Here is a 15,121-nt window from a genome sequence, read left to right as displayed (position 1 = left end):
ATCCCGCATATGGACTGTTTTGCACTGAGCATATATTGATGGACTGTTTTGTACTATGCATTCTTTTCTATATTAATTATTTTTGAATGGTTATGAAATGATCTATCTTGCATGAATTCTGCTTGTTTAACCACTTCCCGTCCGCACTATAGCCGAAAGACGGCTGCAGCGCGGACTTAATTTGCTGGGAGGGCGTCCCTGAACGTCCTCCCGTGCTTCAGCGGCCTGCGCGCCCCCTGCAGGGCGCACGCGGCGCGCTCCCTGATCAGCGAGTCTATGAGACTCGGCTGATCACAGATCGGAGTAAGGGGTCGATCCCGGTCCCTTACCACGTGATCAGCTGTCAGCTATTTTTTCTCCTCACGCTGGTAGCGTGAGGAGAACAAAAAAAAAGCCGATCACCGGCGGCTGTGAGAGGGACATCGGTCCCGATCATGAAGAGCCTCTGTAGAGGCTTCTGTGCCCACCAGCGTCACCTACCAGTGCCCACAGTACCACCCATCAGTGCCCTCAGTGTCACCTATCAGTGCCCACAGTACCACCTATCAGTGCCCACAGTGCCACCTATAAACCACCAATCGGTGCGTCATCACCAGTGCTGCCTATCAATACCACCTACCAGTGCCCATCAGTGCCACCAACCAGTGCCCATCAGTGCCACCTATCAGTGCCCATCAGTGCCACCTATCAGTGCCCATCAGTGACATCTATCAGTGCCACTCATCAGTGCCACCCACCAGTGCCACCCATCAGGGCACATCAGTGCCATCTTATCAGTGTCCATCAGTGCCTTCCTATCAGTGCCAATCAGTGTCGACTTATCTGTGCCTATCAGTGTCGCCTTATCCATGCCCATCAGTGCAGCCCATCAGTGCCCATCAGTGCAGCCTCATTGGCGAATATCAATGAAGGAGAAAAATTACCCGTTTGCAAAAATTTATAACAAACTATGAAACATGTTTTTTTTTTTGTTTTTTTTTTCAAAAATTTCTGTCTTTTTTTGTTTGTTTAGTAAAAAATAAAAGCCCAAGTGGTGATTAAAAACCACCAAAATAAAGCTCCATTTGTGTGAAAAAAAATGATAAAAATGTCATTTGAGTACAGTGTAGTATGACCGCGCAATTGTCATTCAAAGTGCGACAGCGCTGAAAGCTGAAAATTGGTCTGGGCAGGAGGGGGGTTTAAGTGCCAAGTAAGCAAGAGGTTAAACACTTTATTTGTTTTCATTTGATTATTGATGCACTAGCACTTTAACTGAATAGCACAACAAAAGTGCAGCTTTCACTGTTTTCATTTTGGCACTCAGCACAATCAATTGTAATCACCCACCTAATAACTGTCCCTGAGCCTCCGCCATCAAATCATTCCCCACATCTATTACCGCATCTATTACCTTTTGTACCACCACAACCTCCCTTTAGAATGTAAGCTCTACGAGCAGGGCCCTCCCGTCCCTTCTGTTTCGAACTGTACTGTAATTCTGCTGTCCCCCCTCTACATTGTAAAGCGCTGCGTAAACTGTTGGCGCTATATAAATCGTGTATAATAAGAATAATAATAATAACCTGCAGCAACCAGTCAAAATTTATCTTTAACTAAAATGGCTACAGTAACCCCACATCTGATCAGTCACTACTGCTATTATTGCAGTTTCACAGGAAAATATATGTTAATGCCTGTCAGGGAAACTATCTATCGGGGAAAAAAAATCCAGAAAAGCACCATTACTGTACCTGATAAGACGAGGAGGCCGCACCCCAAGCGAAATCAGGGCGTAATTCATCATACAGGAAATAATCATCTCTAGACTGTAATATTCCATTGTTGCGTATCACCTCGGTGTAATAAATGGCTGTGCGCTTGGCTGTCCTTGGGCGATTGGGATTATTGAAATCCACATGATGAAGTCCAAATCGGAGTCGGTATCCTTGATCCCACTCAAAGGTGTCCATTAGGGACCACGCACAGTAACCCTTTAGATTGACACTATCCAGGCTGTGAGCTTCACAAAACAGTAAAAAGGTTCAAAATCAAATTTTATAGTTTTATAGAAACATCCTCTAGTACAATCAACAATCAGTACAATTGTTTGTTTTCACTATACAGTAAAACCTTGGTTTAAAAGTAACTTGGTTTGAGAGTGTTTTGCAAGACAAGCTACATTTATAAATACATTTTGACTTGATATACAAGTAGCTTCATGTCACAACTGTGTATAAAAGAGGAGAGGCGCCTCTAAGTGTAGCAATATGGTTACATTTAATGAAGGTACAACATTTAGCAACATATTGCTACACTTTGAGGTGTCTCTGTTCTCTTTAAAGTGGAGTTCCACCCACTTTTACAACTCTTCAGCATCTCTCACTAAACTGTGCACTGTAAACAAATTGGATATTTTTACATTTTTTTTCTCAGCACCTACTGTATATCTGCTGTATTCATTTTTCACTTCCTCCTTCCTAGCCGTGGCTGATCGCATCATTTCCTGTTTGCAATGCCTTCTGGGAAGGGGCGGCAACTTCCTCTGACACTGTCATGCTATGGAAACCTGACCTGAAACCTATTACACTGCTTGTGCTGCACTGAGCATGTGCGAGATCTGCAAGGATGAGATCCAGGAAGAAATACAGTCTGGCTTCAGATGCCCACACTTAAGATGGCCATGGCCTGCTGTAAGTTATAAAATAACAAACTACTGCTATAAATTAACAAAACAGACCTTAGTTTACAGACTAACTTAACTAGAATACATTAAGCTTGTGTATTATAGGGGTATTTTTATTTAAAAATTATAATTTCGGCCGGAACACCACTTTAATACCCTGTAGCTCCTGCTGGATTTTGCTTCTAATCCCCTTGTGGAGGCTTCCATGTGTGTTTATGGTTACACAACCTGGTCACATTGCTATAATCTTTTTATATGGACTATAAACTGAAGGACCTATGAATAAATGATTGTGGAACAAATCATTTAAGTCTCCATTATTTCTAATGGGAAATTTGCTTTGATATACAAGTGCTTTGGATTACAAGCATGTTTCTGGAATGAATTATGCTCGCAATCCAAGGTTTTACTGTACACTTATTGACAGAACTCTCTCAACAGGCTTTTGTGGAAAAAGGGGAATACAGAACCGCAGTCACTATGCTGCACTAATAAACAAGGAACACAGTTTTATGTGCAATTAGAAAATAAGGCTTCCCCCATTTACACATATCATCAGAAACTATAAAGAGTAAACAGAAACATGGATGCTGCCTCTCCTGACCTCTGTGTTGGGCTGTAATATTGTGAGTCACTCATCCAACCACCATTACAGCACTCTGGTCTATAAAGAAAATCCAATTAAAACAAAAAGCAGCTCTGCATGCAACACTTACATCCCCCAGACAGTGGCGCTGTAATACCTTTCTGCCGCTAGATGTCCCCGTCTTGTGGGTTAAACGAAGTACAGAATTATTTAACCCTGCAGTCTGAGGACATCTATTAATGGCAAGGCGTCATGGACTGGGTGTCATCATGACGAATAGCACTGACATAAAATGATGCAGAGAGAGACATCATTGCATCAGTACTGCAATTTGTATCTTCAAAGTGATATTAAAGGCTACATTTATATAAAAAAAAGATGTTTTACTTACCTGCTCTGTGCAACGATATTGCAGGGCGTGGTCCCTTACCCCCTATTCTGGAAATTGCTCGCTGGCGCTATCTGCTCCTTCTTCCTTTGAGTGCCGCGTGTTATGGGGGCACCTGTGCAGGCGCACTCCCGAGCCGGGCTGTGTGCACCCATAGACATGCACAACACTGGTAACCCACGACCCTGCTCCCTCTTCACAGGATTTTGACTGACAGCAACTCATGGCTCCTACTGCCCTCAGTGTCTCTTGTGAGACCAAGAAGAGAAGAGGGTGGTGAAGCAGCCAGAACAGCACTGGATCGATGACAGGACTTAGGCAAGTGTTTAGGGATGGGGGCAGGGTTTACCATAATGCAGAGAATGGATTAAAGGATAACTATGACAAAAGATTTTTTGGCCATACTTATGGGTCACAGGAGTACACCTATGTTTGTCCACTATAAGCTAATGAAGATGGGCTACTCCAGGCTCTGGAAGGGTCCTGACAATATTGTCAGGATCCACCTGGCTGCGTCTCCCAGCATGAAGATGAGAGCAGTAGCCAGCTGCATCCGTAACCTGGCCAGTCCAGAGCTCCAGTGAGTGCTGGAGGTTCAGAGCATATAGCCGGTTCCGAGATCTGAGGCCGAGAACCCAGTGATCAGCGGTCATGTCTTAGAGCTGACATGGGACAGCTGAGGCAAGGATTAAGATTTGTTTTTTCAACACCCCATACTTCTTGAGTTTAATATCACTTTTAGACCCCTTTCACACCGAGGGCATTTTGCAGGCGCTATAGCGTGTAGCCTCCCTGGCGGTTTTCATGAGTGTGGCTCGGGGTTAAAATTCAGTACCATTAGCGGTAACCCCGAGCCACACTCGGGATCGCATTGCAGGATCCTGGGGCGGCGTTACTTACCTTGTCCCCGGGATCCTGCGATGTCCCCCGCAGTGTCCGAGGGCTCCGTCCTCCTCCGAAGCCTCTCCGTGCCAGGCTCCGTTCCCTGCGAGCGGCGCGACGCACGGGGGCGGAGCCTGGCGGCAAATTCAAAAAACTGTCAAAATCATAACACATACAGTACTGTAATCTTACAGATTACAGTACTGTATGAAATGATTTCACATCCCTTTTGTCCCCAGTGCTCTGGCCCATGCCCTGCATGCAGTTTTACATGATATACACTCTTCTTTCTGCCTGGAAACTGGAGATTGTCCATAGCAACCAAAAAGTGTCCCTTTATGTCAAAAGTGGCTTTAGACCAGCTAGAAAACAGCGATAGTAAATTAGAACACTTGCAGAATTGAGCGATAGTGAATTGTGGGGAAATTTATTTTATTACTATTTTTTAAAATTTTTTTTAATTATTTATTTTTATTTATTATATTATAATTTATGTTTTTGTGTTTCAAACTTTATCATACCCGGAATATCTACTAGACTCTGGTTTGGACAGATTTAAGTGTGTTATTGTTAAGATTTACAGACCTACAATATAAAACGCCAAATTTCCATGCAAAATAATTGTACCGCTTTCAGCACCTAAAATCCAAAATAATCATACCGCCAGGGAGGTTAAAAATAGCACCTGCAATCCACCCTCAAACAGCTGCAGCATTGTCTCCAGTGTGAAAGCCCGAGGGCTTTCACACCAGAGCGCTGTGCTGGCAGGACGTCAGGAAAAGTCCTCTCAGCAGCTTCTTTGGTGCGGTGAAGGAGCGGTGTGTTTTCCGCTCCTCCACCGCTGCTCCCCATTGAGATCAATAGGGCAGCGCTGGGATACCGCCGGCAAAGCGCCGCTATTGCGGGCGGTTTTAACCCTTTCTCGGTCGCTAGCGGGGGGTAAAAGCTCCCCGCTAGCGGCCGAAAATGCGCCGCAAATCCATCGGTAAAACGCCGCTAAAAATACGTTTTACCAGCGACGCTATAGGCGGCTCGGTGTGAAAGGGGTCTTAGGGCTCTCCATTACAGGAAACTATCTGCAGAGGACCCTGCTTGTACCGAGTATGGCCTGAGGATAAAGTTGGGGGGGGCTTTAACCCAAGGAAATCAGAGACGCTTATCTGCATACTTGTGCTGGGCCAGTGGAGTTAATTTACTAAGACTGGAGAGTGCACAATCTGGTACAGCTGTGCATGGTAGCCAATCAGCTTCTAACTTCAGCTTGTTCAATGAGGCTGGGTTCACACGTGCGGCCATGGGTTTTGTGCCTGGGGTCTGGTGCGTTTCTGTAAACCAGTTCAGGTGCAATTCCGGTACGAATTTCAGCCTGAATTCGCACCTGAACCGGACCCAAGGATGCACCAGACCCTTTTTCAATCCGAACTGTGGCCACCCTAGACATGTGTGAACCGGCTCCATTGAGAGCCGGTCACACTTGCCTGTCATTTGAATTGAATGTGGGGAAACCTGCATCCAATACACATATGTGTGAACCCGGCCTTAAGCTTTGGCAAAAAACATTGAAGCTGACTGGTTTCTATGCAGAGCTGCACCATATTTTGCAATCTCCAGTTTTAGTAAATCAATCCTTATGACTTGGAAAGTAGTAAAGCCAGCAAACCAAAATGACAACCAGACAGTTAGACAATTTTCAGAGGGAAGTCATCAGTGGCAGCCTACAAAAGATAGATATAGATAGACAGACAGGCAGTTTACAGACCTTTCAATGCTTCATCAATGTATGTCTTGTAATATTCTATTCGTGCAATGTCATCAAAATCTGGGTTACTGTCCATTGAAAGTCCACTTTCAGTGACATAGATTGGGACATCTCCGTACTCTTCTTTAACCCAATTAAGAAGCCTCCTCATTCCCCAGGCTACTGCCCTGTAAACATCATAAAAAGCTGTGGTAGGCCAACTATCATCAAAGCTTTCTACAATGTCAATATCAGAACTGAAAGATGGGGGGTGCAGGCTGACAATTTTCTGCTGAACTATTTTGGTGGTGTAGATGTTAATACAGAAAACATCAGCTGTGCCCTGGATATAGGTCTTCTCTTCATCTGTAAAAGTTGGAAGTCTGGATGATAAGAGACCCTGTAGCTCACTCTTGTTGGCCACTTGCCATTTCATGGCCTCAGGGTAATCACCGTTTATGAAGATGGGATGAGCAAACCACCCCAGTGTGAACTGCAGGTAACGGTCAGCAGCTTCAATGTCCTTTGGGTCTGTTCGGTCTTTGGGTTCCACCCAGTTTGTGTTGAGGCTTAATGAGATCACACCTTGCTGGTTTCCTCGATAATTATCATCATAAGTATGGTAGACTCTGGCATGGGCTCTCAACAAGTTGTGACCTATTCTGTATGGAGCATACCCAGGGTCTTTTACTGCAGGTGGATGTGTACCAGTCCCATACCCAGCTGTTGCAATGGTGTACGGTTGGTGGAATGTCATCCAGAACTTGACCCTATCTCCAAATGTCCTAAAGCAAAAGTCAGCATAGTCATTGAAGGCGTTAATGACAGCGTCATTTTCCCAGCCACCTAAATCTTGGAGAGCTTGTGGAAGATCAAAGTGGTAGAGGGTCACCATTGGAGAAATGTTACTTGCTAGTAGACCATCAATGAGTCTGTTGTAGTAGTCAACACCTTTGTCATTGGGCGTGCCTTGTCCAGTTGGAAATATTCTAGACCAGGAGATGGAGAAACGGTAACTGTTTACTCCTAGGCCTCTAAGCATGTACAAGTCTGCATCTAGCTGGTGGTAACTGTCGGATGCTATGTCCCCAGTGCCATTTTCAAATGTATTTCCAGGTACATGTGTAAATGTGTCCCAAATACTGGGCCCCTTTCCATCTTCATCCCATGCTCCTTCCACCTGGTAGGCTGATGTTGAAACCCCCCATTTAAAATCTTCTGAAACAGCTGAATAATGATACATGTCTCTTTCAAATGCTGTCTGCCCTGAAAACTTCTCCCACACAACTTTTGCTTTTGAAGGAACCTCCGAGGCTGGCTGGGAAGCCAACTTTCGAGACTGCAGCCATTTTGCACTTGAAAACTTTTTGTCAGTTTTTAAACTAGGAAAGCCATTGTTCGCAATAATTGTGGAGTATGAATAGGCGGATGCTTTTGGGGTACGTTGTCTATTTGCGTTTTGGAAATCAACATGATGTAAGCCAAACCTCTGGCTGTATCCCTCAGGGCCCTCAAAGCCATCCAAGAGGGACCGGACTATGTAGGATCTTATACCTACACCATCAGAACTGAATGCTGCAAGTAGAATAAAGAGGCACAAAGGTCAGAATATATAAAAAATATGTAAGGCAGGGTCAAAAATGACTTATTGTACCAACTGGATACTTTGTGCGTCGGAATTGTGTACACATGATCGGAATTTACAACAGATTTTGTTGTCGGAAAATTTGAGATTAAGATCTCAAATTTTGTGTGTCGGAAATTCCAATGGAAAATGTCCGATGGAGCCTACACATGGTCGGAATTTCTGACAACAAGCTCCCATAGAACATTTTCCGACGGAAAATCCTATCATGTGTACGGGGCATTAGAGGGGAAGCAAAGTGGGGTTCTCCATTATATGATGGAGATTGAGGGGTCTATTACTCCACTTTCTTACACCAGCTTGAGGCATTTTTTCTCCCACTGACCACAAGTTAGGGACAAAATATTACTAACCAATGCACTCTGTACACTGTGCTGTATCTTACAGTCCTGTCCACTGCATTCACCATTTCCAACATTATACTTCTGACCCCTGATCTGTATTTTCCATGTTGCTAATTGTACTCCTGACACTTGCACTGTATATGCTATTGTGTACATTATATTTCTCTCTCCCCTGCACTATATACAGTAAGTTATATTGTATGTTATACTCCTGACTGCATTGTACATTACAATTTTGACTCCTGTGCTGTATATGCTATGTTGTACATTAAATTAAAGTGTTTTGCACAGAGCGGCCCTGATCCTCTTCTTCTCAGGTCCCCCGCTGGCCCTCCTGGCTCCTCACCCATGACCAGTGCTCTTAATAGCAAGCTGGAGGGTTCAATGATACCAGCTGCTGGGGGTTCTATTGTTTCTGGGAGGTCTATTGTTTTTGGCCCTAAGAAACAATTCACCCACTAGCAACATAAGACCCCCCATCTTATGTTGCTAGTGGGTCAATTTTTGCTGGGAGGGATCTACTGTTGAGGGAGGGGTATATGGTTGCAGGCTGCTGGAGGGTCTATTAATGCTTGCTGCTAGGGGATCTATTGTTGCTGGCTGCTAGAGCATCTATTGTTGCTGGGGGGGATTTATTGTTGAGAGAGGGGTCTATTGTTGCTGGGGGGTTGTCTTATGTTGCTGGTGGTAAATTGTTTCTGGGAGTGATCTACTGTTGAGGAGGGGGTCTATTGTTGCTGGCTGCTGGAAGAACTATTTTTGCTGGTGGGGGTCTATTTTCCTGGGGTGGGCCTGTTGTGAGGCAGGAAAAGTATATACAGAAAAAGTGTTTCTCCTGCGCTCGCGCAGGCTGTATTAATGTAAAATAGTAGTAATTTTGAATGGTAAGTAGTATAGGACGTTCATGCGTGTCCCGCTGCCTAAACTGACCAAGGGTGGTCCAAAAGAGGCTGAGTGGAAACAAGGTGATGGAAGGCACGTGATCTAACGAATGAATCGAAGTGATATAGTTTATTCATAAACAAAATAGATGAGTACAAAGAAATGACTACGAATTCATACAAACTAGGTTACAAGATATTCATTAAAAATTAGTAATGCCCATACAAGGGCAAATGATCAAGGTAGGCTATTGTGTTGTGAGGCGGTATTTTGTTGCAAGCTGTCTATTTTTGCAGGGGGGATCTAATATTGTTGGGGTTGTCTATTATTGCTTGGGGGTTTATTTTTGCTTGGGGGGGGGGGGGGGGGGTATTGTTGCTGGCTGCATGGGATCCATTTTACTGCTTTTCTTATTATAATTACCAAATTCCATTAGCACCACATATCGATACTTTTGTTTTCTCTAAAAGAGGTGGTACTGAGAGGTGGGCATGGGGTGGAAACATGGGACAGTGCTTGGAGGTGGGTAGGGGTGGAGACAAGTGGTGACTTGGGAGTGGGGAGTTCCTGCACTTATTCTCTGAGAAAAAAAGCCCTGACTGTGGGTCTAAAGCTGGACAGTATGAGATAGCTGATTATACACAAGTTGATCTATCTATCTATCAACTTATGTACTACCAGTCTAATAAGAGGTCACATACTCTTCCATACTAGGATAAGCGGGTATTTCTGAGGGCACTGACAGACTGACAATTAAGTGGCGAAGTAAGGCAAGTATCAGTGGGTTGAGAGGCAAACGGGCAAAGTAACAGATATTCTTTACAGTAAATGCAAATTCTCAAGCCTTTTAAATATCACATTTCTTATTCAATGGGCATTACCTTTAAGAGCTTCATTGATGTAGGAGGTCAGATACTGCACTCTGGCCGTGTCATTGAATACATCTCCTGTACTGGATGTTGGCATTCCATTACCAGTTATAAATATTGACACTACTGCTTTCCCATACTCTTCCTTGACAAAATTCAAAAGCCTCCTAAGGCCCCATGGCACAACTGAGATCCATGGAGAGGCGGTGGTTGGCCAGGATGGATCCACATGTGTAGTAAACCCACCAATATTTTCATAGCTGGACTCACAAACAGAGCTGCTAGAGACATTGACCAGTCGGGATGTGTAGTGCGAGATCCCAATGAAGTCTGCAGTACCTAAAATATAGTTTTTCTCCGCTTCTGTGAAAGTGGGCAATGGAGCCACTATGCTGGGGCACTGGGTGTTCTTCTGGTTTACCTGTGTCTTCAAAACCTCGGGATAGTCTCCATTCAACAGAATAGGATGAGCAAACCACCCCAGCATGAACTGCACATATCGCTCTGCAGCGCTCACACTTTCTGGGTCATTGGGGTTAGCCGGCTCTGCCCAGTCTGAATTCAGAGAGATGCCCACCGCTCCTAATTGCTCGGCACGGTACTTTTCATCAAACACATGCCAGGCCCTTGCATGAGCCTTCACAATATTATGGGTAACCTGTGAAAACAACATAAGAAAGAGTGTTACTGAGCAGGCAGTTCTACTTATAGAATGACAAATCATAAAGTTTCAAATATGGTTAAAGTATATGTCAAGCCAAAACATTTTCCAAGTTTTGGATAGGATTGGGATTACAACCCCTATCAGATTTTACTGCTGTCCAGAGGGAGCAGATTTCTCTTACTTTAGGGAGCTCTCCTCTCACTTTTCTTTTGTACCTTTAGACAGAGAGATGTGAAAGGAAATCACCCCAATGGGCTAGAGGTAGCAAAAAAAAAAAAAAACTCATCAGGGGTTTTTGCCATTCCCTACTCTACTGTCTAAGGTGGTCAGCTCGCAACAGGGGGTCCGGTGTGTCCCCATTCTCCATTTCAGGTGCTAATCAGGTGCAAATTTTTGCCTGAATTCGGACCTGAGAAAGAGCCATAGATGCATAGGATCCTTTTCCAGTGCAGACTGCAGCCGCCTTGGAACTGTGTGAACCGGCTCCATTGAGAGTCGGACACAGTCTCCTGTCATGCGAATTGGATATGGGGAAACCGCATCCAATTCGCATAAGTGTGAACCCAGCCTAAATCTAAAAAAAAAAAGTTTTGGCTTTACACACCCTATCCTCTCTGATCACTTTACAGTTAACCCCTAAAATCAGCTCTTAAAACCCAACTCTGAGCAAAAAAAAAAAAAAAGTCTCCCTTGAGGTGTTGAATGCGATACTTACCTGCTCTCCAGCGATTTCTCTTGCAGAAATTTTTTCCACCACTAGACGTCAGATATGCAGATGACACATTTCAACCTGAAGGTCTTTATCACATACATTGGGTTGAAATCCGGTATCTGCATATAATCTAGTGTTTCTTAAGCCCCGTACACATGGCCCGTATGTCGGGCGGTATAGGCCAGTTCAATAGAAGCTGGCCGACATTCGACCTGTGTGTACTGCAGCTGGTCCCATAGAAGCCAGCCATTTGGCCGGATTCTTTCGAAGGGACATGACCAATAAATGTCTGCAGACCTGTCATTAGTCAATGACTGAGAGCGTTGACCGAAGTGTCCTAGTGGGGAGAGGGGGGCTGTCCCCCTGTAAGAACACAGTAGAACAGCAGCAGAGATCACTGTACTAGCATAGGATTGTTAGTACAGTGGCTCCAACCTGAGCTGTCTGTTTTTTTCGTTTAGCCCGCTAGGTTGAACGAACAAAAACTAGTAGTGTGTACTAGGCTTTAAACAGGATTAGATGTTTCATGGGAAGAAGAATGAAAAAATGATTTTATCCTCAAATGGAGGCCTTAATCATTTTCAAGATATACTTTATATGTATGGAATGTTTTGTGTGTACATGTTTTATATTGTTTTGTGGTGTGTGTATATAATTGCATCAGTACTCAGGAGCCGAAAAGCAGCCCAACTGGTCCAAATGCATTAATTGTGCTTTGTGACTTCACGCGCTATTCTTATGTCGCGTACACATGGTTGGAATTTCCAACAAATGTTCGATGTGAGCTTTTTGTCGGAAATTCCGACTGTGTGCAGGCTCCTTCGGACATTTGCTGTCGAAATTTCCGACAACAAATGTTTGAGAGCTGGATCACAAATTTTCAAATGTCGGAAATTCCGAGCGTGTGTAGACAATTCCAACGCACAAAATTCAACGCCTGCTAGGTAGAAGAGCCGCGCTGGCTATTGAACTTCATTTTTCTCAGCTCGTCGTACGTGTTGTACGTCACCGCGTTCTTGACGTTTGGAATTTCCGACAACATTTGTGCGACCGTGTGTATGCAAGACAAGTTTGAGCCAACATCCTTTGGAAAAAAATCCACGGTTTTGTTGTCGGAATGTCCGATCGTGTGTACGTGGCATTAGAGTGATCACTGTTGTTTGTTACAGCTTTGTAGTGTATTTTGTTTTTTTTTACCAGGTGGGTTGAGCTAGGTGTTGGAACCAGTCAGTGGTCTAAATAAATTGCTCAAAAACGAAACTGAATAATGATTAACGATAAACTCTTGTGTATCCTCAAATATACCCAGTCAAAGTTTGATAAGACCTGGAAGTCTGGCTGCGATAACTGTCGAGAGTTTAATGCATCCTGGGGATCTTGATCATATCTTTTCTACTTCTGTCCTTTCTCTTTAATCTTCTTCATTTTTCCCCCTTGCCCTGCCTCCTTCTTCCTTCTTTTGGACATCCAAGAAAAATTTCTACTTGATAGTAATTTGTTTTTGTTTAGGCATTTGGTGCAAGTAAGACAGCAAGTGAGAATGTCGAATAAGAGAGATGACCTCTTTAGAACCTGCTCTTTCCTCTAGCGTTGCAGCAATTGTTGAGATGTAATAGTATTTCTCTTCTCTACCCTAACTGAATGCTCTGTCTTCACTTTATTGGTTACCCCATGAAGGGAATTTGTACCCAAGTGGTTGTCTACTTTTTCCCTCTCATGGGTGCTCTGTTTTCTTAAATGCATAAAAATGTAATAAAAAGATTGAAATCTAGAAAGCAATATTTTTTTAAGTTTTACCTTAAATGAGGCGTTCCCTGGATCTTTAATCCCAGGGGCATGCTCTCCAGTGCCGTAACCCGCATAACTGACCACCCAGGGTTCATGGAAGGTTATCCAAATCTTCACACGGTCTCCGAAACTGCTAAAGCAGAAATCGGCATATTCCTCAAAGGCGTCAATGATGGCTTCATTCTGCCAGCCACCTGCCTCATGCAGAGCCTGGGGTAGATCCCAGTGGTATAGTGCCACAATTGGTGTGATATTTTCTTCTATTAATCTATCAATCAGTTTATTGTAGTATTTCACCCCCGATGTGCTAACTGTGGACTTTCGCCCTGTTGGGAAGACTCGGGACCAGGAGATGGAGAAGTAGTAGACCTTAGTCTGTAGACTTTTTAGGAGGTATACGTCATAGTCAATCTTATTGTAGCTGTCAGAGGCCACACTTCCAGTGGCATTGTCTTGAGCATTGCCTTGTTCTCCAAACACATCCCATATAGACTGTCCTCTTCCTCCCTCAGTCCAGCCCCCTTCAACTTTGAAGGCAGCAGAGGAAGAACCCCACAAAACACTACCAGGGAATCTTTCGTATAAGAAGGCATCACGATCATCTGGTGTCTGGCTGGCAAACTTCTCCCAAACAGTGGTGAATGCTGACCGTGAAGATCTATCCAGCTGCTTCTGTGATCTGCAACCAAAGAAACAATCAGCCTTTTCCCATGGTGCCAGGAATATAAACGAGAGAAATCATTTTCCCAGAAAAAAAGGTACATTGTTGTAAGTTGTTGCTGAATATAACATTTCTTTTGGTTGCGAGGGTTTCAGTTGAAACGAAAAGGCCTCGCTCATACCATGTTGCAGAGACATCAGTTTTTCTGCACGCATTCTGCAAGGGCACAAAAAAAACTATTGTTCTCTATGTGCCCTGTTTACACCCCAACACTGATATCACATGCAGATTTTTTTCTGCACAGGAAAAAACTGACATGACATCAACATTGGTGTGAATAGGGCACATAACTGACGAGCATGAAAACTAATGGAAACTGATGTGAAACTAATGTCAGTTTTCCCCTCAGTTCCCATCAGTTTTCATGCATGTACGGTGTGAATGAGCCCTTAACTGCTTAAGGACCGCCCCACGTACATATACTGTGGCAGGGCGGCCCTTAAGTGCAAAATCACAAACCTGTACGTGATTTCTTCTTGCTGGTCTGGGGCGCACAGCCGGAGGCCTACTCCCACTGTGATTGGACAAAGTGGGAGCCAATCAGTGTGTCTGGCGGACCTGATGTCCACCAGAAACCCGGCGATCATGGAAACCAATATGAATGGGTAAACTGCAAATTATCAAATAAGAAATGATTGGCCATTTAAATGATAAAGTGAAAGCATTTAAAAAGGTGTGGGATCCATGAATAAAATATAATATTGGCACAGCATAAAGAACATAAAGATTTTGATCCCATTGGGACAGATAATGGATAAGAGATAACAGATTATTCAACTTGAGTTTAGACCATAGGTGTGCACAGCCTATTGTATTAGGGTGTACACCCTAAAGCTCAAGCACACATGTGTACCTACATATATATGACGCAGAGAGGGAGATCTCTTTCACTGTGCCAGCAGGGAGACTGAAGTGCGTAAGTACTTCTCTTATGGCAGAGCAGGTAAGATGGAGATCTTTCCCATCTTCCTGCTGGCACACAAAGTGATAATGCTAATGTGCCTGGCGTGATTAGGGTGTGCCCAGGCACACCCAGCACACCCTGTGCACACACCTATGGTTTAGACCCCCTATTCCCCCTTCTCCCTTTCTTGGAGACTCTGGTCCTCCCTTTTATCTCTCCTCGCTTTCACTTTTCTATGTCTTAGTACTAATCTTTTTGGTCATACCTGATTTCTTCAATGCTTTTTTGTTGGGCCAGGTGTTGTGCCCAGTTTTGCATGGAGTTTCTCATAGA

General features: G+C 44.0%; 1 protein-coding gene across 1 annotated transcript in view; it reads right to left on the bottom strand.

Moving 5' to 3' along the window:
• Positions 1–15,121, bottom strand: part of LOC141147132 (lactase/phlorizin hydrolase-like) — a 75,507-nt gene that overhangs the window by 39,265 nt on the left and 21,121 nt on the right. The window contains exons 6-9 of the mRNA XM_073634260.1: positions 13,173–13,842; positions 10,012–10,657; positions 6,281–7,834; positions 1,734–2,002 (exon numbers count right to left, since the gene is read on the bottom strand). Of these exons, the coding sequence (XP_073490361.1) occupies positions 1,734–2,002; positions 6,281–7,834; positions 10,012–10,657; positions 13,173–13,842 (3,139 nt within the window). The remainder of the gene's footprint in view (positions 1–1,733; positions 2,003–6,280; positions 7,835–10,011; positions 10,658–13,172; positions 13,843–15,121) is intronic.

Source organism: Aquarana catesbeiana, linkage group LG06 (genome assembly GCF_042186555.1).
Source record: "Aquarana catesbeiana isolate 2022-GZ linkage group LG06, ASM4218655v1, whole genome shotgun sequence".
In the NCBI taxonomy this organism is placed as follows: Eukaryota; Metazoa; Chordata; class Amphibia; order Anura; family Ranidae; genus Aquarana; species Aquarana catesbeiana.
This window is presented reverse-complemented; position numbering and strand designations above follow the sequence as displayed.